We start from the raw sequence: 27901 nt of genomic DNA on the forward strand, positions 1-27901 counted from the left end.
AAATATGAACACCATCAAGAAGTTGGATTTATATCAACTTATGTGAAAATTTCAGACAGTAAAGTTGAAGTGGTTAATACTCCAATGCTGTATCCTACACCACTTCCCTCACCTCCTGATTCTTGTGGTTTATAATTTTGACTTTGTAAAATTTACATTCTGTTCTTCTAATGTAATTCCCACAGGTGTTAGTTCTGCATTTAAACAAGTTCACTGATAACCATGGTTTCTGTGGTTCTGAATTCTTCATTCTGATTCACCTTTGGTTGGATGAATTTTGTCTTTTTTCCCCCAAAAAAGGGTTTATGGGGACTATATTCTGCAAATTCTGTCATGTTTGAGAATGTCTACTTGTTGACTTTGTAACAACAGGTACAATGTTAACGTAAATATCTTTCCAGACATTTTTGTATTATGTTCTGTTATGGAATGATGCTATTGAGAATCAGCCCCATTTTTTCCTCCCTTATGTATTTATTTATTTCTTTTTTCATTCCAATGCCTGCATACTTCTTTCCATGTCTGGAAGTTCAATAACTTTGCCTGGATAGGTCTTGTTGATAATAATTCTATGTCATTTTTTCCAACTATGTTATATGTCCCTTTGATCATAACATTCAGGTCTTTCATTGATTTAAGGAAAAAGTCCTATATTATATCTCTGAATGCTTTTTACACATTGCACCTCTATTTACATTTTGTTGTTGTTCCATTTGTTGGGTTCTTTTCTTTAGGAGCACTGGTTATCCTTATGTCGTATTATCTTTGTGTGTCCTCCTTGTCTATCATCTTCTAATTGCTTGAATAAATTTTTCTCTCTGCATTGTTTATTATCACCTCAAGCCTTTACTTCATGCCGTTGGCTTGCTTTTCAGGTCTGTCTGTTCTATTCCCAGCTGCTTCTAATTTATCTATTAGACCTGCGCTAGTGGTGTTTTGGCCTCAATTTATTTCCTTAACTCTACAGTCTCATTTTCTATCTCATTCTGCTGTTCTAACATCTCATCTTTGAGCTTCTGCTTTAGTGGTTACATATACTTGTTAAAGTCCTTTACAGTGAAAAGTATTTGTAAGAAAATTGCTTCTATTCTAAGGGTTGTGTTTTCTTCTTGACTTGGTTCTTCAACAGTCTTATGCATGTTCTGTTACTTTCTTCTTCCATTGTTGTTGTTATTGTAGCATGTTAGTATAGTTGCTATGACATTTGTTTTCATCTTGCTCATTCTTTTTTTTCTCTTTCTTTTTTCTTTTGAGGAAGATTAGCCCTGAGCTCACATCCATGCACATCTTCCTCTACTTTATACGTGGGACGCCTACCACAGCATGGCTTTTGCCAAGCGGTGCCATGTCCGCACCCGGGATCCGAACTGGTGAACCCTGGGCCGCCGAGAAGCGGAATGTGCGAACATAACTGCTGCTCCACTGGGCCGGCCCCTCATCTTGCTCATTCTTAACATAGGGTGTTTATTTAAATGTTAATATTTCTTCAGATATAATGTGGTTGAATTTTCCTTGATATTCTGCCTTATTTGATGTCAGTTAATTTTCTCCCTTTAGGCTGCTACTATTTATTGTATTCACTTTTCTAGAGGCTGAAGGTGTAGGGGTGGGGGAAGCGAAGGGAGTAGACTCCTGGCACCTGAGTCATGCCCTTAATGCAGGACTGTTCTTTATTCTGAATTTTCATTAAATGTCCTATACTGGAACATATTCCACGAAACTAAGGGTTACCCACCTTCTGACCTTGGTGGATCTCCCAGTTCAGCCCAGTGTCCTGAAATATAACAAAATCTGGTGATCCTTCTTCCTTTTGCTGAAATGTTTTGTTGGGGCTCCTGTTCTTGCTGGTTTTCCATTGCTTTTCCTTAGGCTGGCTTCTCACCACCCCAGTTTGCTTCTCCCCAAATAAAAGGGTACTAGTCAGAATTTTGAGGATTGTGTTCACTCACCCTTTTTCTTCAGGACTGCTTCCGTGGGGTGGGGTGGGGTGGGGTGGGGTTAGAAGCCACTTAATGCTATCAGAAAATAGAATACATTCTTTTTTTCCCTGCCTGTAACCTTTCGAAGTTTTTAGTTAAGGGTTTTTGTCATTCCTTTGTTTTATTGTTGTTGGTAAATTTTTGGCTCACTCTTTGCTTTTTCATTTCTCTCTTTCTCTGAGGAATAAAATTGGTGGGAAAATTCAGGGTTTACTGTAAATTCAGATACAACCGAAGTGATTAACACCATATATGATTCAGGATCACTATTCATCTACAGTATTCATTTTCACGACTTTCTGTAATTATCTAAAACTCCTTTGATAGTTTTTGATAGACATAAAGAATTTTACATATTAGGTAGGTAAAAACCCGAGTTGACAGTAAGAGAAACCTTCTATTTTTGCATTGAATGACAGAAAAATTCAGCAGAAAACAACTGCCTAATGATAGAGTTATAGACAGGATTATACTTACTCCAAGGCTTGTCTCAAGTTGAGTGGGTAAAAAATAGGTCTTCGTTAAGCTCCCTTGGCAGAAAATTTTCTGTATCCGTAGCTTCTGTTATCACCAAGTGCCGGTGCTAGGCAGAATTCTAAGGTGGCCCAGAGATTCAGTACACAAGGAAGGTATATATCACTCCTTCCCCTTGAATGTCAGTGGGCCTGAACTAATCAAGTGAGCCCTTTTCAAAAGGGTTGCAGGATCAGGGAGATTGTGAGCTACAGCAGATGCTCTCCTGCTGGCCTTGAAGATGTAACCTTCATGAATTCTACAGTTAAAGGAACTGAATTCTGCTGACAACCACCTGTGCGTGGAAGAGTGCTCTGAGCCTCATATGACCTCCGCCCTGGCCGACACCTTGATTTCAGCCTGGTGAGACCCTGAGTAGAGAACCCAGTTGAGCTGTGTCCAGACTTTTGACCTACAGAACTGTGAGGACACTTAGAGTATTGGTGCTATTTCAAGCCACTAAATTGTAGTCATTAATTATGTAGCAACAGTAAACTAATGCAGTATATGAATTTTTTAGAAGTACTTTTAAATTTAAGTGATTGCTTTATTTTAATTGTCTGATTCTCTCTCTAAGGGGAAACTCTCATTTCTTGTCTTATAATTTATTTTCACAAAGAGGAGGCTTTTGTTATTCTGTTCCAAATTTTGTTGAATTTCATTGCTATTTCTTCCCCCACTCCCCCTTCTGCCCACTTTCTTCCTTGATAATGAGGTCAGAGTGGGGAATTTAGACTATTTACTGGTCCTGACTATAATTATAGCTTGGAAACACTGATGAAAATGGTTTAAAAGCATACCAGAATGCCATTATAACAATGGCTTTAGAGAACAGGTCAACGTCTAGGTTAATGGCAAGTGGTAAGTCCAGTGTGGTTTTTAAACTTGACTTTTAATTTTTAAAAATAAAATTATTGATACACGTTCAGAACATTGCACAAATCATAACTGCACAGCTCATTTAATTTCTGCAAAGTGAACCTCCCTATGTAACACACCCAGATAAAGAAATGGAACATTTCCAGAACTCCAGATTTTCCTCAAACACCCTGCTACCCTTTAACATTTCCTCTCCCTATAAGGTCGTCGCTATTCTGGTTTCTGTCACCATAGGTTAGTTTTGCCTGTTTTTGAACAGTACGTTCTCTTTTGTTTTCGGCTTCTTTAGCTCAATATTATGTTTGTGAGCCTCATCCATGTTTATGCATTAAGCAGTAGTTGGTTCATTCTGGTTGTTTTGGAGAATTCCACTGTATAAATATAGTACAAGTTATGCACCCATTCTACCATGGTAGCAGTGTACTCATTTTGTTCTTGTAGAATGGGTTGGTTTCATTTGGAGTTATCTTATTTTAGTGCTGCTATGAACATTCTTGTACGTGCATTTTGATATTTTCCTGACTGTTCATTGTCTACTTAGAAGAAGTGCTGGGTCCTAGAATACATCTCTATACCTATATCTATCTATCGATATATATATCCAGCTTTAGTAGATATTAAGAAATAGTTTCTGCAGATAGTTACTGCATCAATTTATACTCCCACCAACAGTGTATGATTTACAGTTGTTCCATATCTTCACAAAACACTTGCCATTAAAGTTTTTATTACTATCATCATCATCATCATTATTTTTAAGCATTCTGATGAGAGTTGGTGATATCTCATTGTGATTTTAATTTGCATTTGCCTGATGACTCATGATGTTTAACATCTTCTCATGTGTTTATTGAAGGCCAGTAATTTTCAAACTTTGGGTCATGATCCATTATTGGGTCATGAAATTAACTTAGTGCATTATGAGAAGCATTTGAAAAGTCTGAAGTAGAATAACATACAATAGAAGAGAGTGAATTGCAAGTTGTAATGGTAAGTATGGTATTGTGAAACTTTTGTTTCAATTTCATTATATGTAAGCATACACATATCTATATCTCTATACTACAATGTATGTACACACATGTATGGCTCAATTTCTTATTTATGTATGTAAATATATGTATTTGTACTAAGTGACTGTGGAAAATATATTTCTTAATGTGAGAAATATTTATTCTTACTTCTTCTTGTCAGAAAAGTTTGCAAAACCCTGTTGTGTATCATGCATTTTTTTTTTAAATCTACAGCTTGATTAAGACATAAAAACTGTGCTTACCTCATTTGCATTTAGCACAGTCCTGGGAGATAGAACTAATAGCCGAGACAATGGAAACATGACTCAAGATGATTTTGTTAGGCCAAACTGGAAGCAAACCATCAATCTGAAGTATATAAAGTAGAAGTAAAGTCCTTCATAGATGAGGGGAAAGTCCTTGGAATTGAACGGGGGCTGGCCGCTCTGACGGTGGGCCGTGGGATGAAGAACCACAACAGTCAGTCCTAAATACAAAGCCCTGGCTCTCCAGACCTGCTCGAAAGGCAGTCTGGATGGTGGCCCAGGAATCCATGTGTTTCAAAAGCTTCTCAGTGGTTCTGATAATTGGACACCTTTGGGGACCACTGACACGGGCTGGAGATTCCAGTGGGTTTCACCTACTGTACGGGAGGAAGTCTCCTGGAAGAGGTTTTCTGAGTGAGCACAGCTTTTTTAAGCCCAACACTCCAAAAACCACTGTATTTCAGGGAAATTCTACTCGGTTTCTTTTACCCTCTAAACTGTTGTGCTATAGCAACAAAACTCAAGAGAAGCCATTGAATTAAAGAGCCGTTATCTACAGTTTCTATACAGTTAGAGAGGAAGACAGGCAGCAGGGTTAATTTGCTTTCTAATCCCTCTCTATGCAGATTGCAACTCGCTAATCCTCTTTTCCTTCAACCCCTACTTTATTGGAACCCCTAATGTGAGTTGCATGCATTTCCCAATTATATAATACTTTGGTGTCTTTATCTCTGAGATTTATTGTATTTTAACATTTGTATGCATTTTAAAGTTAAATTCTGAAGGCTTTATAAGCACCCCGCTTTCTAATTAACAGGGAGCATAAAATGTAAGTGTGACAAATATTAACCATGCATATTAGGGAATGTTCAGAAGCAATCTAGGTTGCTTTTTTCTTTTCTCTCCTTCAAAGGTAAGGTTTATATTATACAAGATTTGGAAGGACAAATGTATAATTTGGACAAACACTTCCCTGAATACTAATATTACTTTATATAGTAATTATGGGATTTTAAATGCCAATGAGTTCTGTTTCCTTTGTGTAAATTTATGGATGTAATAAAACACTTTTGACAAGCTAATCAAATAGAAACAATCTAAGATTTAATTATCAGCTTTTTAAAGATTTTATGAACCAGATAGTCTCTTGCCAAAATCACTTAGGTGACTTAGGAATAAAGAATCCTCTTAAATCTTTTATTTTGTTATTAAAATTAAAATGGCAGTATTTTTTTTTACATTCTCACAGATTGAAGAAAATTAAGCAATAAAAAAGTAAAAGGAAAATTTAGAAACTACTCAAATCTCTACAACTCAGATAAAATTCCTATTAATATTTTGGTAGATATTCTTCTAGACATCTCAGTATACACACAAGCACATGCACTCTCAGAAACACCTAGTTGTACATAAAAAGATTAATACAATATATGACACTATTGCTTGTCCTTTTTTTAAATTATCAAACGTTTATTGAATTGGATTGAAATAAGCAGCTAACATGATCACTATGAGGTTAGAATTGTTTTTTTTCTTTCTTTTTTGTGAAGAAGATTGGCCCTGCAGTAACATCTGTGCCAATCTTCCTCTATTTTATGTGGGACACTGCCACAGCATGGCTTGGTGAGCAGTGCTAGGTCTGTGCCCAGGATCCAAACTGGCGAACCCCAGGCTGCCAAAGCAGAGTGGACAAATTTAACCACTATGCCCCTGGGGTGGCCCCTCTATTACTTGTCTTTGAGGACTAGACATTGTTTTCTATCCACTTCTCTGTTGTTTTCATGTCAATAAATAGATATGTGCATCTTAATTTTTAATGGTTACATGATATATTTTATACTATACTTTAGTCTCCTGTTGATGTTTAGATTGCATCTTTTTTTCCCTCCGTTATGTGTTCAGTTAACATCCTTGCACGTTAGTCATTTTGCACCTGTACAATTATCTTTTTAGGACGGAGTCATTGAAGTCTGATTGCTGGTCCAAAAGGTCAGTGCTGAAGTATGTTAATTACCAAACGATCCTCCAAAAGTGTTACCTCATTTGAAACTCCCACCAGCAAAATGATAGAGTGCCTGTTTTTTCACACTTTCCCAATATTGCATTTTGTCTTTCTTAAACATTGACAGATGATCAAAAATTTGTCATTGCTTAAAAATTTGCATCTCTTTGATTATTAATAAAGTTGTACATATTTCCAAGTGCTTTTGGATATTCTTATTTCTTGTTTGGTTAATTGCTTCAATATTTTTATTGGGATTGGTTATCTTTTTCTCATTAACGTGTAGGAGATCTGTCAATATTGGGATATGGTTATTTGGACTCCAGATTTGTCATTTGACTTTTAACTCTGCACATAGTGATTTTTAAATTAAATTGAATGTCATTTTGTAATTTGTTTTTGTGCTTAAATTTTCATCAAACATTTATCAGTATGTCATTTTGTAGTTTCAGACATTTGTATCATGGTTAAGAATGGCCTTTGTCCCTCAGGATTACAGAAATCCTCACCTGTATTTCCTCATAGTAGTCTGGGTTAATGTTTTTACATGATAATCTTTGTTTCATCTGGGATTTATTTTTGAATACAGAGAAAGACAAGCCAGTTTTATTTTCACCCCAATTGCTAGCCAGTTGTCAGACTTCATGAATATTTGACCTTTTACTACTGACTTAAAATGACTCTTAAATTTTCTTATATTGAATTCCTTTACATGTTTGAATCTATTTCTGAGACCTGTTGCATGGATGTCTCTATTTCTGAATAATTATTATTGAGTTTTTATTTCTTTGGCTTTATATTATTTTTTATAGGATAACTATCCCTTCATTTTTCTTCTTTTTCAGATTTTCTGTCTATCTTTGCATATTTACTTGATGAATTTAAAAATCATTTGGTCAAACTAGCAAAAGCCCTGCTAGGGTTTTCAACTGGAGTTGTATAATATTTTTAGATTAATTGATGGAAAATTAGCACTTTTAGAATACTAGGTTTTCTTATTTTAAAAAAAGGTTCTTTGTTTCCCCCATGGAATCAAGCATTTTCTTAGGTCTCTCAGTAGCATTTTATGTCTTTTTCATATAGGCCTTGGCCGTGATAAAATAGTTTCCAAGATATCTTAATTTTTTGATTGTTGCAGTGAATGGAATTATTTTCTTCCATAATATTTTCTAATTGTTAATTTCTTAAAAAACCTATTGACTTTTGTTTATTTATTTTATTTCCAGACACTTTAATGAGCACTCATATTTTTTTCTAATCATCTTTCGATTAATTTTAGCCTTCAAAAATCTCACCAAGTTCTACCCAGGAGACTAAAGAAGTAAATATAACTACCTTACTATAGAACATGACTTGAGACCATTAAAGAATGGAGCCTAAAATAGGACAGTTTATGGAATATAATTTGTATATCAGGAAGGACCGAATATGGACCAATTCATCACTGAAATGTAATATGGGCCAGACTAAGTATATTAGAATGAATAAGCATGCTGTTCTTACAAGATTATTTAATATTCTGAGATGAACTTTGGTACTCAATCTCTCAGGATTAATCTTTGTGAATTCTATAATATTTGTGTGAACAAGAGAAAGGCTGTATTTAATTAAGCCTGAAAACATAAATCTCTGTTTCAGTAAGGAAAATGTCAAGGAATCGAATGGAAAACTGAACTGACTTTTTCAAGAATAGTTTACCAGCGTGTGAATTCCAGGCTTGCTAATTTTTGCATACCTCCACAAATAAAATATAACTTCTTTTCTTGTCATGAGTAATCCTTCCTCCTTCCAGCAAGCACCTATTGGTCTAACTACCCAGCATCCCCACGCTCCCATAAGTAGGTGTAAAGTGGTCTGACATTGCCATCTGGTGGCCACCTGGGGAACTGTGTGAACTAACCTCGCTCCTGTTGGACGTCCAGTCTGGGTTGGTGTCTTGGAAGCCAGATCCAGGCTTGGGAACAAGTAATTTATACTCCTGGCTACAGGCAAAGAGAGAAGATAATCAAAGTCCAAGTCTTGGCAAAGGCTGCCTGGGGGAGCTGGGAACCAAGGAAGGAGCCAGAAGGCTACGTCCACAGGAGGTGGGAGAGAGCAAAGACTAGGTCCAAAAGGAGAGAGCTGCTAAGGAGTTCCAGCAAGAAAAGCTTGGTGAGAGCTCCTGAACCAAAGCAAAGAGAGGGAGACTTTAAAAAAAATTTTTTTTTAAGAGAACCTCTGCATTCAACCTCAGAACAGGGATCAGCTTTATTGTGGGCTTCCAGTCAGTTCCAACCCTTTCTTCACCGGGGTTCCTCATCTACATTTTTCCTTTCCTTTTCTTAAATTGTTTTCCTCATAGCTTAAAACTCAGGTAATTGCAGATAATTCCACAGAAGGTAAAGCTTACATCATACTTCCCTTCTCTCGTTCTCTTTTCCGTTTCCGCTCTTTCTTCCTCCTCCTCCTCCCTTGCTCCCTCTCTTCTTTCTACCTCCTTCTCTCTTTTCCCTTCCTTTTCAGCCCTTATTCTTGCATTCTCTGGAAGACGTCTCCCCTTCTTGTCCTTCACTCTATTTGGGAGCCAAAACATAATTGTAATTACAGCTGATAAACCTAAGGCTAGTGCCCTCCGGTCAGCTTCCTCCAGGAAAAAGGAAGGCAGAGGCTGTGAAATAAGGATCATTGCTACCAACACCTGACTCCTTGGGCGGGATCAGGAGTCCCTTCAGCATTACCTTGAGGCTCAGTGCTCCCATCCAGCCCCTACATGATGTCCCCCTGTGCCTGCATTCAAGATTTTTGTCTCTTTTCTTCTCTGCCATATCCCCAACATTTAATCAGCACCTGGCATATAGAAGGAGCTCTATTAATATTTGTCAAGGGAATGAATACATATTCTCAACGAATAAGCAAATCTGGCTTATTCCTTTTTACTCTATTTCAGTTTTGCCTTGTAGTAAAAGTTGCAGAGATGCTAATTTTCATTATGAAAGCATGATTTTCGACTTTTGTGGGATAATTTAAGCATAGCACAGGAGGATATTTCAAGCACAAAAATATATTTTTTAAAAATTCCAACCTACCAACTGGCAGACTTTCAGAAAATAGCCTCTTGTTAAGCTAGGGACTCTCTGTACCTTTTCGTGTTTCAAGAGTGTATCTTTTATATACATAAATGAAGTAAAAAACCGACAAAATGACCAGCTTTTACCTGTCTTGGCTTCTTAAGTGCTCTTTGCATCCTCCCCAAAATAGAAACTAAGACTGTTAAATACAGAGGAGATAACAGCTTTGGAAAGCTGAAAACTATTAAGCATTTGGAAAACATCTTGCTGTATACGTTTTCTCTGTTGGCTGAGTCTCTTTTGCATTACAAATCCTTGATAACACAGACGGAGAAATATTTATTCTCTCTATAGAACTAAGCACAGAAACAAATGGGTTTATTTAATATTTTTCAGAGTTGTGCCCTTTCTTATGATCCTTCTCAAGATAGGAGAGACGAGGCAGGCTGTTTTTAGTTTATAGATTGTTCCTCTGACATTCCTGTTGTGTGAGAAGTTTCTGGGGGTAAAAAAATCATCACTTGCTACTTTCCATTCCCAAACCCTAGGGTTTCCTAAATATCTCCCCAAACTGTGTAATCTTAAAGAAATGCTTTCACTACAGTGCACATGGGAAGTTAAAATGAATTAGAAGCTGGCCTGAATTAAGACAACCAAGGAGATGAGTGGGTGTGTAACATCAGAGTGTGGTCGACCTTGGTTAATTTGTGAGGATGTGTCACAACATCCCACGTCAGGCTTGACATTTTATTCCTGGCGGATTTCAGTGGCAGTGTCATGGGAGAGGGCAAATGTTTACTCTCTAGGTCACTGACTACGTGGAATATGAGAAGCTACAAGGTATGAAAAGACTAGTGTTATAGGCAGAGGGCTCTTAGACTGAATTGTGGCGGTGCCTCCAGCTGACTGTGTGACTCAGAATAAAATTGGTAACGTCTCAGAGCCTTGGTTTACCTTTCTGCAAAATGTGAATAAGGATGCCTAGGTAGAGGGCTGTGGGTGAGGCTTGGAACTACCAGGTATAAAGCTCAGCGTCTGGCTGCTGCCACTTCCTGGTTGATCAGTGTGATCACAGTAGTCCCATGTTCTTCTGTTTTTCTCCTAGGTACCTTGGGATCACGAGGCCGCTAACGTACCCTGTGAGGCAGAATGGGAAATGCATGGCGAAGATGATCCTCTCCGTCTGGCTTCTTTCCGCCTCCATCACTTTACCCCCGCTCTTCGGATGGGCTCAGAATGTCAACGATGACAAGGTGTGCTTGATCAGCCAGGATTTTGGCTACACGATTTACTCCACCGCAGTGGCATTTTATATCCCCATGTCCGTCATGCTTTTCATGTACTACCAGATTTACAAGGCCGCCAGGAAGAGCGCCGCCAAACACAAGTTCCCCGGCTTCCCTCGCCTGGAGGAGCCGGAGAGCATCATCGCCCTGAACGGCATGGTGAAGCTCCAGAAGGAGGTGGAGGAGTGTGCAAACCTTTCGAGACTGCTCAAACACGAAAGGAAAAACATCTCCATCTTTAAGAGGGAACAGAAAGCAGCCACCACCCTGGGGATCATCGTCGGGGCCTTCACCGTGTGCTGGCTGCCGTTTTTCCTCCTCTCGACAGCCAGACCCTTCATCTGTGGCACTGCCTGCAGTTGCATCCCGCTGTGGGTGGAGCGGACATTTCTGTGGCTGGGCTATGCAAACTCTCTCATTAACCCTTTTATATATGCCTTCTTCAACCGGGACCTGAGGACCACCTATCGCAGCCTGCTCCAGTGCCAATACCGGAACATCAACCGGAAGCTCTCCGCTGCCGGCATGCATGAGGCTCTGAAGCTTGCTGAGAGGCCGGAGAGACCCGAGTTTGTGCTGTAAGGTCATTTATCACCATTTTCCTTTTATCCCCCCAACCCTTTCATGGAACTTCTTGAAATGTATTGCAGAAAGCTTCCTGAATCAGTGGCTAGCTTCTTTTCTACTAAGCACATCAGATTTGAATTCAGAATGCTATGGACTCCAGTCCTCCATCCAGTAGAATTCCAAAAGCCAGAGATAGGTACGTGGTTGGATTGGAAGCTGACACAGGTTTGCTGGTGAATTGCAGTTGATGTGATTGATGACAAAGGAAGTGATGTTTCCTGTCCTTTCTCCATAAATAACATCCAAATTGTGTCCTTATATCTCCACTTCTTGTAACATTATCTTTTTCATTGCTATTACTCTTATATCCGGTGAAACTTTTTTGATGACCTCATCCTTCACCGATAAATTCTTTTGAAAAAGGAAGCAAATCCACACAGGCTAGAAGGAAGCAGCCTGGGACAAAGGGGAGTCGTTCGTGTGGGGAGATGCCAGGATGAGGCAAAGACTTGAAAAGTACGGAGATTTCAGGAAGTGCTGTCCCTCTTTTTTAGGAGTTGAGAACTGATAGATAGATCATTGTTGAGTTTGCTTAGGAGGCATTAGTGACTTTCCAAGTGACTGCAATAGGATGTTGGGATCTGGAAAAGGATGGCAAAGGGCCAATGGGGATAAGGAAATGGACGTTTCACCTGTAACCCGTATGTTAATGAATTTGGCATTGTACAAGAGACAGTGAGTAATTACAGTCGTTAGCAGGTCAAATCAAGATTTTGCTTTAAATTTGAGGTAGAGGTGACATCTTCATGTTTGAAAGCTGTGGGGAAAGAAACTGAAGTGAGAAGATGGAAGGTGCTGGTGAGAGAGAAAGCAACTTAGTGTTGCACATGAGAGAGGAGGAGATTGCTCTTCCCTGAACCTGGCAGGAGGGAATAGATCAGAGAACGCAGACCACTCTAGCTGAAAAGGACCTTTCAGTCATCTTGTCCAAGCCCTTCATTTGACAGAAGAGTCAACTGAGACCTGGAGAGTGAGATGTCCCACGGTGAGCTAGTGGCATCACCAGGTCTAGATCCCACATCATCTGAATCTTACATCTATACCTTTTTCATATATTAGACTTCTTTGTGTATAATACATGTGGCAAAGGGCACCTCTATGCTCCCAGCTATCTCAGGGGAACAGCCCTGCTCAAGGAGGGTAACAGAGTGCCCTCATGGATTACAGTAGACTCCAGAGGCTCCAAACCTCAGACACTCTCCAGATGACTCTGGAAACCTCTAGGAACTCAGCCTGTTCTCTAACTTCACTAGAATGAAGCAAGCAGAAACATCCCTAACAGAGATTAGGGAAACCAGAGATCAACATTCTTGTCCTAGGAACTCAAAATTGTAGGACTACAGATATGCTAATTCTTGACCTGAGTGTAACTTTCACAGGTATTCATTTTCACTTTTATTATATATACTCTTTTATTATATATATACTCTTTTGTACATATGAAATTGTTCACAATAAAAAACTCAAAAACATTTTTTAAAAGAATGCAATTTTTGGTTCTGGAATATGCACTAGGAGCGATCTGTCTTCCCAGGGATCTTTCCAGGACTGTAACATTCTTATTGAATTGACCGCAAGTGTTTGCCCCCCAGATTCTAAATCCCTTCTGGGAAGGAGCTGTGTCTCAGTCAGATTTCTAGTTGCAGAATCTAGTACAGTTCCTGATACATAAGAGAAGATAAATGTAACTAATAATCGCTAACAATTATTGAACATCTACTACATGCTATACATCTTTCTACCTGGAAAGTAGGTGCTTCTAGCATCCCCAGTTTTCAGAAGAATAACTGAGGCTCAGGGCCATAAAGGACCTTACCCAGGATCACATGGCCCCTAAGTGGTGAATGCGGTATGAATCACCCCCATGCATGTGCTCTTAACCATGTGCAACACTACCTGTCGGCTGATTTCATTCTGTAGGCAGCGAAGAGCTATTGAATGTTTTTGAGCTGGGCATTGTAGCCATCAGCTCTCTAAGAAGACAATTAGAAAAACTTGTCAATAGAAGTAAGTTAAGTTTCTTAGACGCACTGCAGCGTGGAAGGGCAACTCCTTGACAGAGTCTTGGTAGTTTCTCAGATGGAGGAAAGAAGGAAAGGATATTGATAGAGCTGCAGGGCTTGGGCTGGGTGATGTTAAGGTGGGGAGCCCGTGAGGACTGGGCAGAGTTTATGACACTATAGCTTTGCATCGGTGGGGACGGCTAAGTGAGGGCCTTGAAGCCAGTATTAATGAGCAAACTACTAGTCTTGATAAGTAAGCTATTTTAGTCGGTGTGCAGTCTCATCTTTTGGAAGCAACTATTTCCTGGAACACATAGCTCAGTTATTTTGCCTAGTCCAAAAGTTGTTTAGCACAGGAACAGGAAAGCATATTGGTTTCAGTTCTCAGGTGTAACGCGCTGAGAGAGCTGTTTGAGGAAAGTCTCGCTGGCAGCAGTGAGAAGGGTAGAGAAAGTAGAAAGCCTGGTGACAGGAGGTCTAGTTAAGCAGCCAGTATAGAAACTAGGGAAGGGCACATGAGGTCTTGAACTAGAAAATACCACTATGTTTGTATGCCTCCTACACAGTCAAGAACTGGAGAATATTTTATTGATTATTTTAGCTAATAATTCACACATAATTCACAAAATGCTAATTTTTTAAACGTCACACAAAGAGGTTTTCCAGTTTAAAATAGTAATCCACATTTATTGAAGATCCACTCCCAGGCACTATGCTGAGCACTCTCTGTGAATTTTATCACTTCATCCTTAAAATTTTATGAGAGGTTGGTTTTCTTCATCTCCATTCCCAAGATGACAAAACAAGGGCCTGGGGAGCTCAAATAATTTTCCCAAAGTCTTACCTGTAGGGACTATTAGAGCTGGATTTGAGGCCAGGATTTGAGGAAATCTGTGTTCAAAAGGACTTTTCACTTCCTTGCTACTGTGTCTTTTATAAAAGTAAATTAACATTATGTCTAAGGATATTTGCCTCTGTGTCTGCAGCTAGTGTGGAGGCTTGGGTATTATTTTCCTGTTGTCTAAGACAGGGGTCAGTGTCCTTTTACTGTGAAGGGCCAGACAGTAATATTTTAGGCTTTGCTAGCCAGAGGTCTCTACTGAAACTACTCATCTCTGCCTTTGTAGTGAGAAAGCAGTCAGACACAAGTAACCAAATGAGTATGGTGGTGTACCAATAAAACTTTATTTACAAAATCAGGCGGCCAACTGGATTTGGCCCACCAGTCATGGTTTTCTGTCCCCTAGTCTAAGAAAATGACGATCCCTTCAGTAAGTCTCTCTTTATTTGAATTTTATAATTATTTTATTTATAACTATAGAATATTAAAGTCATTTGGGATGATTGGCCTAAATATTCATTAACTTTAAGAAATTTCTAATGAGAGAGTTGGAATAGCTGCTGTTTTTAACTTCTATATCAGGCAGGTTTCTAGTCAGTTGCAGTGTGGGAAGACTCTTTTTTAAACTCTTGTTTGTAACTGTGGCATGCATTGAGAAGGATACAGAAAATACGTGATGTCTTTCCTGTCCTAGTGCAGATATTTCTGTTGGACAGACCTCGCATAAACACACACATATGCACTGTGACCCTTTTTTTATAAGAACAAAGGAAAGGTGGAGACAGGAAAAGCTCTAGGACTCAAAGGAGAGGAAAATAACTGACAGCTTACCCTAACCCTGGTCTGGGAAGACTTCCTGAAGGATATGGGCTCAAGTATGTCTATGAAGGCGGTCAAAGCATTTATAACTGAAGGAGAGTAGCAATGGCATTCCAGGTGAAGGGGACATTTTATGTAGAGGCACCAGTGTGGGACCTTATGCAAAGGACAGTCTGGCTGAAGCTAAGCATTGGTGTCGGGGAAGATATGGTGATCACAAGTTAAGGTAGAATGACATTGAATTATGAAGAGTTTTTCCATTCTAGCCTCAGGAAATTGGGATTTTAGGGTAGAAAAGTAATTCTCAACCAGGGGTGATTTTGCCCCCAGGGGACATTTGACAATGTCTGGAGACATTTTTGGTTTTCACAACTCGGAGAGGGGAGGACCTACTGGCATCTAGTGGGTAGAGGCCAGGGATGCTGCTAAATATCCTGTAATACACAGGCAGGCCCCCACAACAAAGAATTACCCAGGCTGAAATGTCTACAGTGCGAAAGTTAAGAAACCCTGGTGTGGACAATAGTAAGCCATTGATGGAATCTCTGCAATTCGGAGAATGGAATCATGAAAGCGATGAAGAATGATTCAGTGGCACCATGTGGGATGAATCAGAAGGTAGAGGCTGGAAGTAAAGAGTCTCTTCATTGGCTTGTTTTCTCTAGAAACATTTGAGGGCCTACTATATATGAGGCATGGTGTGAAGCACATCAGGGAATAGAAAGATGAATAAGTGACAGTCCTTGCCTCTGGAAGCTCACAGTCCAGTGGGCTGGGGGGACTGTAGACATGGTAGTGGTCTCTAGTAAAAGACTAGTGACCAGAACGCCCCACATAGTCCACACTCTGCACAGTTGCGGTTAAATAAACACCAGTTGGATAATCCAGAACAACTCATAACTCTACTGGAGTCTCTGGAGAAATGACCTGGCATCCAATCCATAGTTCACGGCAAAACTTAGAACCCTTTGCTCCCCACACCTACCTCTCTAGTGCTCATACCTCCTGGGCCAGCCTGGAGACTCGGAGCTCCTCCCACTCATCTCTCTAGCCCTTTCCTCCCCTTCCTCCTGCTTGGGTTCTAGTCACTTTTACTTTTGCCCCTACCTCTGCCTTCTTAGGTCTATTTTTTCTCCTACATAATAGTTTTCTACCTTTCCTGTGTAAATGATCTTCTAGACTGTGTATTGCCAGTTCCAAATATTTACCCATTTCTTCCCATTTTCTTGATCAGCATAACAAGAGGCTCAGGAGTCCAGCAGGTGCTTAGGAATCTTCCTCGGGGTAGGGAGTGAATAGAGAGAAAAGGCTATGAATACTTCACTGGCAATTTTAATTCACTACACTAAATAATAATCTTTGTCACCTTTTCACAAGTATTCAAATACTGGTAATATAAAACCAAGGGTGATAATGTGGTATAAGCAAGGATTCTTCCTTTTCTTTTTAATTTGGTGACCATTTATGGATTTACTTTGAATTGGCATAAATTGCTTTTTTTTTTTTGAGGAAGATTAGCCCTGAGCTAACTACTGCCAATCCTCCTCTTTTTGCTGAGGAAGACTGGCCCTGAGCTAACATCCACACCCATCTTCCTCTACTTTATATGTGAGATGCCTACCACAGCATGGCTTGACACACGGTGCCATGTCCACACCCGGGATCTCTAACCGGCGAACCCTGGGCCCCCGAAACAGAACGTGCACACTTAACCGCTGCGCCACTGGGCTGGCCCCTAAATTGCTTTTAAGTGTGACATTTTGACCACTTTTGTTCTTCGATACCAATATCGTGAACAATATGGAAAAGTGGTTTCTAAAATGCATCCATGTAAAAGAATTGCATGAGATTGTTTTGGGGTAGCTCTTCCTTTCCCTCTCCCTTCTTCTCCTTGCTGGTCCTATTGTCTTTCTCTTCAAAGAGCCCCTAAGGATCCCTGTCCAGTGCCGTGGTGAGTGGGAGCACAGTGAACTTGGGTTCCCGCCATGAGGTCTGTCGACATCCCGCTGCAGCGTTTGTGCTGAAGCTTTAGACTTCAGGGTGACTTTACCTTTTCTTTATGGAAACAAGTGATTAAAAAAACGAAAACGAAATGGGTCCCAGTGGGAATTGGGATGAGGCATGAGGGCCCCTGAAGCCCTGGTATCTGCGGTGGGATGTTGCCTAAAGAGGAAAACGAACAGAAAGTTTACTATTTCATGGATTTTTTTCACCCACAGTAGCATTTTCCTCATCAGGAGCTAGCTGGAATTCAGCACCTTATTTTTATTAAATCATCAGATAGTAGTAATAATAGCTTTTTTCCTTCATGCTTTGCATTTGCCTGCATTTTAACTTTGCAGCGTCTCTAAAGTAGGAAAGGCAGGCAACTGATCTCTCTTGCCTTTTCCAATGTTTTTTGTTTTCTTAGGAGGTAGTAAATACACATAGCATAAAATTAAATCAAGCATACAGATGGGTATACAAGAAAAATAAGCCTTGGGGGTATGTCTTAGGGGGAAAATATCCACGGTGGAAATCACAAAGGAGGTAATATTTGGGGTGGGTCTTGAGCAAAGGGTAGGATTTTAATAAGAAGGCATGGCAGAGGTGGAAGTGGGAGTGGGGCTACTCAAAGCAGAGGGGATGTATGGACAGAGGGGCACAGATGTGGATGGAGATAGATCCGGAACCTGGGGCAGGCCTTCAGCAGTACCTGGAAGCTGGGTGGATTGCGATCATCATGGAGGGCCAGGTGGGCAATGTGGGTGAGGGGAGAGATGAATGCTTTTGAGCAGGAGTGAGGTCAGGATTGCTGTGTAAATAGGGGCTCACAATAGGAGGAGAGAGATGGGTTAGGAGACCAACGTGAAAGTGAGGTCTCCTGTCAGGATGGCCCACAATAGGAAGGTGGCCTTGAGACTAGGAAAGAGTCCAAAGAAGTCCAGGTGTTTGGAAGTTGACTAGCTGGTGGGTGGTGAGGAAAGGGAGGCTTTGGAGATGGTGCTATGCCTTGAGGCCTGGAAGCATTCGGTACAGTTCATGAACTGATGTGAGCAGAGCAGTGCTGGGCTGCAGAGGAAGTGCAGTCTCTTCTCGGTGCTGAGAAGAGGCAGAGGCCCCAGGCTAAGAATAAGAGTGGAGCACCAGTGGGGCCACAACCTGTTTGCAGTGTCCACTCCCAGAGACCCAGAGCCGGGGGTCTGAGCTGAAGCACGATGCTTCTCTTCAAGTGCCATCATGTAAGGTGAGGGACAAAGCGAGAGTGGTGTCTTATGGAGAAACTGATCCTGTCACCAGGAAAAGGCATCCGTCGGGTCTTGATAGCTAAGTGAGAGGGGCTCTTTCGATGGGATGCCGGGGCGGGGGGCGAAGGCTGGGGCACAGTGCCAGGCCCCAGAAACTCATAGACGTAGCTCTCAAGCACATGGATGTAGCTTGGTAAGTCGAGTCCTGTGAAGGTTCAGAGTTAGGGAGTGTGGATCTGGGGGGAATGTGGCCCTACACCAGGGAGAGAGAGACTTTTCCTCAGCCGTTGGCCAAGACTTCTCTATGACTCATGGCTCTTCTGTGAAGCTGGGAGGAAGGAAGTGATGGAGGAGGGGTTTCCTGCTCTGCACACACGGTTTGCTATAATGCACCCTCCTAGATTTGAAGGGGAGAACACTTCTCATGAGTAGTCATCATTGTTCTTTTGAAGTAGGGCAAGTGCAGTAGTATTTTGCAAGCATTTTTGAGACGTGAGCCATTTTTGGCTACAGCTGTATTATGAAAGTGAATTTCTACATGGATTATCTGGGTCTGATTTGCAAATATATTAAGGCCCTGGCAACTTACAGAAGCTATAAAATTTATGAAAAGAGCCACAGCACTTTTTCTTTCCATTTAGAGATGTTCATAACCCCTTAGAAGACGCAAATGATTCAAATTACTGAATGCTATAAAAATTAAATCCACCTACCACAAAAAGAAACTTCGCATTTATGGTTCTGCTAAATCATTTTCTTGTCTCCTCTCTCTCTCTCTTTATAGACAAAACTCTGACTACTGTAGAAAAAAAAGTCATGACTCATGATGAAAAGTGGAATAATGGAGACGAAATAAAAAAGGCGAGACAGGTGGAAACGGGACGAATCATTCGCTGAGACTACGGAACGGAACTCGGCTTCTGTCCTTTCTTGGGATGGCTAAAACGTGACAAGCAGGGTGATCTGTCGTACAAAGTGTATTAGGAGGGAGATGGTGACCTCTCCTTTTTTTCTGTGGATCCGTGCTATTGTGTGCAAATGAAAATAGTTCTCGGTTTGAGACAGCCAGGTCAGCCCAGCCGTAAGCGCACCTGCAGAACTGAGTTCCAGAAAGGAAACGGTTTCTGGGGCTTTGCTTATGTCTGAGTCCAGGGAAGTGGAAGAAACTTCCAATGCACACTTCCCATGCTTCTGAGTGGAAGCATTGTGGTGGATATTCAGGAATCGTTCATGAGACAGAATGTCTCTTGTTGTAGGACAGAAGGGAGGGTGTTTTTCCAAGCAAACCGCGGTAAGCCTAGTGGCGAATATGTTGCATGTCCATGTTAGAAAACAGAATCCCGTCATCAGCTAATACAAATGATTTCCCAGAGTAGTGTCTGTTTAAAGCTTCTGTCAAACAGTTTGGCTTTTTTGCAGGGTCCCTGTGACTTCCCCAACAACGCACTTTCTTTGTTAAGTTACTTCTTGTTATGGTCAAACTCAGGAACAGATCTCAGGATGGAGAGAATCATAAAACCAGAAGAAAGCTTTTTCTCGCACTCACACTTCTTCTGAGGGGTCCTGAGAGGCAAGGAGGATTCCTTCTGGGAGGATTTTTACTTGGGCAGAGAGCGAGTGCTACCTAACTGCACTGTACATTAACGTGATTACTGGCACAGAACTTTTGACTGTCGTTTACCTGTGGGTGCAGTGGGCCCACGGGCTGGTCCGTAAGTGTGTGTTTTTTGTATGGACGTATGGGAATAGTGGTGTTTCCATGAAAGGTTGTGATGCTTCTGGAGATGGAGCATCAACATATTAATTCTCTTTGAGCAGCTTTGTATGAAACTGAATTGGGTGAATCCGAGGTTACCTGGGCCTCTGCTGGGAAACGCTCCAGAATACCATTCTGTTCCTTCTAGAGGATTTGTTTGTGTGTTCTCTGTATCTTAAATCAAATGTGTGCCTGGCCAATTCTGTTCTTCTCCCGTCTCCCTCTCCAAAGTGGTAGATATTAAGGGCAGGTAAGGAAACAGAAAAGGTCCCTTTGCAGACAGTATTTTTTTAAGAAATGGTACTGTGATACATATGCGCGAAAGAGATAGAAAGACATTAGAGCAGAAAAGAATACCTCTAAGGGGAAAAAAAAGAATACAAACCTTCATTTGATAAAAGAGAACTGAAAGAGAATGTTATTTTCCTACAATAAAGGTAGCTGTTCTCTCGCAGGACAATGTGGAATTCCGACGTGGATTATGGATTTCTTTCAACTGTCGCTGACATTGCTTCTTACAAGACACAGGGGAGGGGCTGCCTGTCCTGGACGGGGAGGTGGGCACTGTCCTGTCAGACAAAGCTTGTACAAATTCCTGAACCGCAGATTTGCTAAAGTGACTGTATATACTTAGATTCATAATTTAAATGATTAATTCTGGTCAGATAAATGTTGTTAAATTTGGAACTGTTTTATTACATTACATCAAATAAAGTTTATTTATAGCTGTAATAAAGCAACTTCAGTAATGATTTTTAATTGAAGGTCTTATGTCATAAGTGTTGCTGTATAGAGAATAGCAGAAGGGCAAGCTGTATATATTTGCTGAAAACTTAACAGGTAGTTAAGACAGTTCTGTGATTAATTGCGTTTCACTGTGAGGATTCATCCATTTTGTAACTTTTTGTTTTTAAGAATGACTGTTCAGCCCTTGATTTGATTAATGAGCATTTACTGGGCTTCTGCCACATTCAACACTGTGGGCATCAAGAAAAAAATGGGTAAAGCAAGTCCTTAGTTTTGAGGAGCTTGCCACCAGATAGAAGGCAGACATTTCTCAGATTGTCACCATAGAGTGTAGTAAGTGCTATAGCACTTTGCAGGGCGTGACATCTTTCTTTCTTGTAGTATAACACAGGGCAGTATGGTTAATTAGATGGATGAAGGTTTTCAAACGTCTTTAATTTTTTTAGGACCTTATATTCAAATTAGCTCTTTATCCTGCCTGCCTTGAACACCTGAGTATTGAACTCGCTGCTTCATTCTGGCTACGGGGGCTGGACGCTGACCACTGTGCATTACATGTATGGCAGCCAGACGAAAGGAAAAGGGAGGCATTGAGGGAGAATGAGAAAAACATCAAAATGTCAGACAATTTATACTATTTCACATATGGCATATTTTGTGCCAAAGGTACAGCTTTTGTTTTAACTGAGATTTGGAAAAATCACTGATGTAAACATTTTACATATATTTTATGACTATTCAGCAAGAGTGACTATTATGACTAATCTCTCTTCTCACTCTAGTGTATCAGCTGTCATCTTCTGGGAAGACTGACTATTGGGAAACGCTTTTGGGGAAGTAAAGTACTTGTAAGAGATACCTTAGTGACTCTTTCCTTAGTGTTTAGTTTTATTCTGTAAATATCAAACAGTAGGCATCCATAGAGGTCCCAGGTTTTCTGGAAACTGTTTCATAATTCTTAAAGTGTTGACCACGGTGTCGTGTGCTTGAGATGCTTGTATGTGTTTTTGGTGATTGTATTTTCATGCAATTTTATTAGATTTTTTTGATTGCAAGGCACGAAATCAACAATACAAATAGAAAATTCAGGCAATTTTTCAAATAATTTATGCTCATGTAATAATTGTGTGAATTACTGTCTGGAGATGGTGGGAATTTTCCTTTCAGTATTTTGATTGTCAACTGAGTCCTCAGTTTAGTGGATAGAAGTATTTACAAATCCCGCCTTTTTTCAAAGTCCACGCTCTCTCCCATCTCAGGACTTTCACACATGCTTTCTCCCCTGTCTGGAATATTCTTCCTGTTCTCAATTATTTATTTAATGTATGTCTTCATCCCTGTTCAGTAATTCTTCAAGGGCAGGGACCGTGTCTGTTTTCCTCACCTTTATGGCCAGCACGTAGCACCATGCTTGGAACATATATTGTAGGCATATACTTAATATTGCTTAGGAAGGGAAAAAAGAGGGAGGGAAGGAAGAAGAGAAAGGCAAGGAGGAAGGCCAGAGTTGACTTGGCACCCTTTTTGGTTTTCAGATGAGGAAATCGAGACTTGGTGGGATCGAATGACGTGTGAAGTGAGTGGGAGAGAAGGAGCTGGAATTAAGCTCTCCTGTGTGCAGCTTAGGCAGGCCCTCCACTGCCTGGTGCTGCTTCTTTTGCATGAGTTTCTCATATCAAGAGAGCGACCTTTTTGTAATTTTCTGCACTAGTGGAGCAGAGCTGTGTGTGTGTTATGGCCCATATGTTGAAACTTGTTTATCTACAGCTAGCCAGATGGCCCTTAGCAGCACACAAAGAAGCCATTTGGAAACTTCCAGAGGGTCAGCACATTCTGAAGGCACTGGGAGTAAGGCATACTGTGATGTCATTCCTTACTTACTCTAAGTGCTGTAAATCAAAAAAGGAAGGCCTCGTTAGATACTCTGTGTGAAACCTGCAGACCTTGAGAACTAACTCAGGGGATCCGTTCCTAGAGACAGGAGTTTATTTAATTGGATATCTCTTTGAACTTGCTTTGTCTACACTTCCTCTAGAGAAGAAAAGTAATTTCTTAACTTAAAATACTTTGCTTTTTAAGCTCTTGCTGGCTAAAACAAACAAACAAAAAACCCCACCTTATGCAGCACAAGCAGCAGAGGTGTGACGTGATGTGATCGGCAATGGAAACGTAAAAGCAAGCTTGAGTGTGGCTCATCTGGAGCACGCTCTCAGAGGAAGGGAGGTTGACGATTCTCAGAAGCAGACTTGCAGATAACACCTACACTGGGCATTTGGCACTCTTAAAAAAGCTGAGTTGAAGGAATTAAGACATCTTTTAACTATGGTTCCCTGGATAGACACACGTGAAATCTTAGATTCTATTGAAGCTATAGCATTTGTGCTCAGAGATTATGGAACAAAAGGAAGGTAATGGACAAGAGGTATTCAGGAGACTATAAAGAAATGGAAAGCCTAATCCATGATTCTTCCTCTAAGAAATTCATTCATGCATCCATTCACTCAAATAAATATTTATTAATATGTCAGAGACTGTCTAATGGCTAGAATCCAGTGGTGAGTAAGACAGAAATGATACCCATTCTCGTGAAACTAAAACTTTAGTAAGAAAGCTGAATGTTACACAAGTGATTATAATAAATGTGATGTGTATTATGAGAAGGCAAGTACAGGCGTTTCAGAAAGAAGCGCCTACTTCAATATATTGATATAAATATTGAAATCTCAGTGGAGGAGAGAAGTGGTAATCCAAAATAGCAGATGGTAAGAAATAACTAGAGTTTATCTCTGAAGTGCACTGTGTAGTATTTTTGGTGCCAAATTACCTTTCTTAATTACATTTTGATTGGGCTATGATTAAAATGCTCTTTATTCTTTAAACCCACACAGTCTCCCAGTAGGAGAGATGTACAGAGCTCGGATGAGAGGGAGCAGAAAGTCAGCTGTAAATATAAAAGTTTGTCGTGGATAATTCACAATTCACAGGTGACTAATTCACCTGTAGGAAAATGAGATAAACTGTCCCCACGGAGCACTGCAGAGCTAGAGAGTCTCACGGATGATCCAGGACACCCCCCTGCTGTTTGGAGGTGAGAGCATGCTAAATGAGAGCTGCGTTTTGTGTGAATCTGTTTAAAAGAGTGTGGCATAGAGCAGTGCTTTGCGAACTCTCTTTGGTGAAGACATTTTTTTAAATCTGTTGCACAGCTATGCATTTGCAAAATATAATAAAAATGAATTACAGGAAAAGTGAAGTGGAAAAAACATACAAAATATAAGTTTGGTTTTTTCTTCTTAGGTTCAATAGACATAAAGTTACATTTTAGTGAGCATAGTCGGAACAAACATAACATGGAGAAAAAGAAAAGAATTGCAAACAGCGACCATTGTCCACGGAAAGTGTGCAGTTACTCAGGTGGGGAAAACCTAGCAGTTACCAGGCTGAGAAATGACTGTAGCATGATCATTACATGTGTGGGACACCGAGTGTGCAAGGCTCTTCCACAGCACGCTGGATGAGTGTGATGGGGGCAGGCCGTACTGCTGGGAGGATGAGGACGTCAGGAATAGCTCGCCTCTGAGAACTACACCAGGGGTGCTAGTGGTGCAGAGGTTACCTGCAGTCATGAATCAGAGCCTTTAAACTCAGCCTTCCCTCCGTGTATCTGCTCTTTAATTATCTACAATTAAATTGAATCCAGAATGCTGATCTAAAGGCACTAAAAGGTATTTAATTTTTAGAATGACTATATTAACTAAATTGTTCTTCAATAAGGCCATGAAAGAGACTAAATTTTGACAGTGTCAACAACAGTTTGAAGATGAAAGGCTGTGATATTAGCAAGGTTAATATCAAGTAACCACACCATCCTATATCTTAAACCCAGTGTTTTCTAAACTTCACTCTCAATAAGAATTATCAAGGGAGCTTGTTAAACATGAAGATTCCTGGCCTCTATTTCCAGAGATTCTCGTTCATTATGTCCTGGGGTGCAGTGGAGGGTGAAGAGGGCATTTAACCAGACTACCGGGTAATTCTGGTACAGCTGCTCTGGGTTCCAAATGTTGAGAATTGCTGCTCCCAAACATGCTGGCAAATGAAATCATCTAGCTGATTCTGTGTGCAATTAGTGTAGAAAAGTGTGGTTAATATGAAATAATATCTTACTCACTTGTATATGGTTATAGAATCTTGTCAAAGAGATAAGATGCTCACTCACTCTCTCTTACATAGCCTTTAGTACTCACTGCTCTCTGTTGGCACTGAAAGTCCAGCAGCTTGTGGAAGATAATCCACAGATCACCCCAGATAGTTTTCAGCAATATTTAAAGACATGCGAATCTTAGGTTTATATGAAGACCTGACTAATTCCTACATTATTGAGTAACTCCTGGTGTTACCAAATTAATATTAGTGCTAGCACAGGGTCAGCTGAGAATCAATATATCACATTTCTGTCCCCTTGGCCAAGCAGCTGATCAAATGTTTGTCCACAAAACAAAGATTAGATCTTTGTAAAATATGTGTTGAATATTAGCCATGGAGAATGAGATGTTGATCTTGGCCAAGATCCACGCTTTCACTGTTGGGGGGTGTGTGTGTGTGTGTGTGTGTGTGTGTTATGGCAGTGGTTAATACAGCTCAGATTAATTGAATGTTTATTACTTATCAGTCATTTCGATAATTATCACAGCAACCCTAAAAGGCTACTTTTATCCCTATTTTATGGGGAGGGAACTGAGGCTTATGGAGCTCAAGGACGTTAACTTGTAAGTAGCAAAACTGAGCTCTCCAGCTGATATGTACTTTTCATTACATATTCCCTTCCATTCCGTAAAAGCATCTAAGTCAGTGGTTTCTGACTGGTTTTGTGGGCCTGGAAATATGCATCTGAACTCTGAGGGGACTCACTCTGGGTCTCCAAATACCTCTTGAGTACTGCAAGGCAGTTGTTCAAGGTTAAATCCCAGATAATTGTGAAGGGAGCAAAGGTTGTGATTCCTGCTTCTTAATCCTATTCTTGGATTTCTCCACTTCCAGGTATGCAGTGTCGCAATGCTTTCTCCTGGTTGTGCATTTCTGTTGCAGCCTGCCTGTGATGGTTAATGTTATGGGTCGATTTGACTGGATCACAGGGTACCCAGATATTTTGCTCAACGTTATTTCTGGATGTCTCTGTGAGGGTGTTTCTGGATGAGATTGGCATTTGAATCCATACACTGAGTAAAGCAGATTGCCCTCCTCAATGTGGGTGGGCTTCGTCTGATCCATTCAGGGTCTGAATAGAACAAAAAGGTGGAGGGTGGGTGAATTCGCTCTGCCTGACTGCTTGAGCTGGGACATGAGTCTTCTCCTGCCCTTGGACTGGAACCATCAGCCCTCTGGTTCTCAGGCCTTTGGACTCAAACTGAACTCTACCCCTGGCTTTTCTGGGTCTCCAGCTTGTAGATGGCATATCGTGGGACTTTTCAGCTTCCATAAGCACGTGAGCAATTCCTTATAATAAATCTCTTTTTAGAATATAAAATTCATATATATATCAGTAGGATATTCGTTTATATGTATATGAAGATATATAATATTTATTAACTTACATATAATATATATAAAATAACCTATTGGTTCTGTTTCACTGGAGAACCTTGATACACTGCCCCAACTGCTGTTGCCCTATAATGTGTATCTTTCTATATTTTCCTGATTAAAACTTATCTGTCCTATGTCCCATTCTCTCATCTTTTGCTGTCTCTTAACTGTCAGGCAATTAATCAAATACACTAATCCATTATTCAGTGGCAATGTCACCTTCCTACAGGGTGCAATAGTTACATTGAGGTAAGTACACGGTTACATTGGATCAATGCCTGAACCTGCGAGAGCGTTGATAGAAACTTCAGACAGTGTGACAAGTTGACAGTGGCAATAGCAGCTCAAATCCTACCTTGTGTGCTTCCTTCATTGATGAGGATTCGGTGAACCCCACTGCTGTTTCGTTACTTACAGCCTCCCCAGGGGCCCCTGCAGCTGAAAGCATGCTGATAACCAAACCCATAGATGAGACTTGGGCCAGGCCTTTCTCCTGCTCACGTTGGAGCCAAGAACTGAGGGAATTCCTTAGCTTTTTAAAGCAAAAATGAGTGAGGATAATTAGGTAACAGCTGAGATTTGTCAGAGCGATTTGGCCATTTGCCCCCGGTCCTGTCTTTGTGGAGATCTGCTTCTGTGAGACAGTTTTGGGTGCTCTTCTGGCCCAAGAAAGCAATTCTGGTGAAGAATGTTTACTGTCCTCCCCATTATTCCATCAGCTTCCTCATCAATGGCTCTGTATGAAATGTTAGAATATATTTTGGAAGTGGAGATAAAATGAACACCTGAAACTATTTCTGGGGCCATGAATTCAAGATTATTCTTTATACTGCTTATTCTCTTGGCTCTTAGAAATTTAATTGCAGCAAGCTTTTAAATGTTGGCTTTTAACTTATCTGCAAAGAAGAAAAGATTTAATTAAATCAATTATGGGAAAATTTGGCCTAAGTCCCATTCATCCATTTGGATCATGCAAAGCACAGATTTTTTGGATGAAAACCATCCCTTACATATTATAACATGAATTGTGGTGGGGCATGCAGTTTTCTGGCAATACTATCTAATATAGACCGAATGAAATGTTTTCATTTCTATTTCACCACAGCAAATATGAAAAAGGACACCAATTTATTTAATTTATCTGCCACTGGTAAGGACAGTTGAGAAAAAGACATATGTTTTCTTGAAAAGAAATGATAACCAGAGTTTTAGAATGATCTCATTAGACAGGTTTGAGCTGCTGAAAGAATAATGCAGAGCTTTTAAATTTGATATTTCAAAAAAGTAAAAAAAGGATGATGTGCAATAAA

At 40.4% G+C, this 27901-nt stretch overlaps 1 protein-coding gene across 2 annotated transcripts in view; it reads left to right on the forward strand.

The window, feature by feature from the left end:
• HTR7 (5-hydroxytryptamine receptor 7) overlaps positions 1–20994 on the forward strand; it is an 80074-nt gene extending 59080 nt beyond the window's left edge. The window contains exons 2-3 of one of the 2 annotated variants that reach the window (XM_008532204.2): positions 10805–11563; positions 19287–20994. In XM_008532204.2, coding sequence (XP_008530426.1) covers positions 10805–11563; positions 19287–19329 — 802 coding nt within the window. In that variant the 3' untranslated portion in view covers positions 19330–20994. Of the gene's footprint in view, positions 1–10804; positions 11569–19286 lie in introns of both variants that reach the window. The other variant, XM_008532207.2, reaches the window with a different exon arrangement.
• Positions 20995–27901: the final 6907 nt, after the last annotated feature.

This window comes from Equus przewalskii, chromosome 1 (genome assembly GCF_037783145.1).
Source record: "Equus przewalskii isolate Varuska chromosome 1, EquPr2, whole genome shotgun sequence".
Lineage (NCBI taxonomy): Eukaryota > Metazoa > Chordata > Mammalia > Perissodactyla > Equidae > Equus > Equus przewalskii.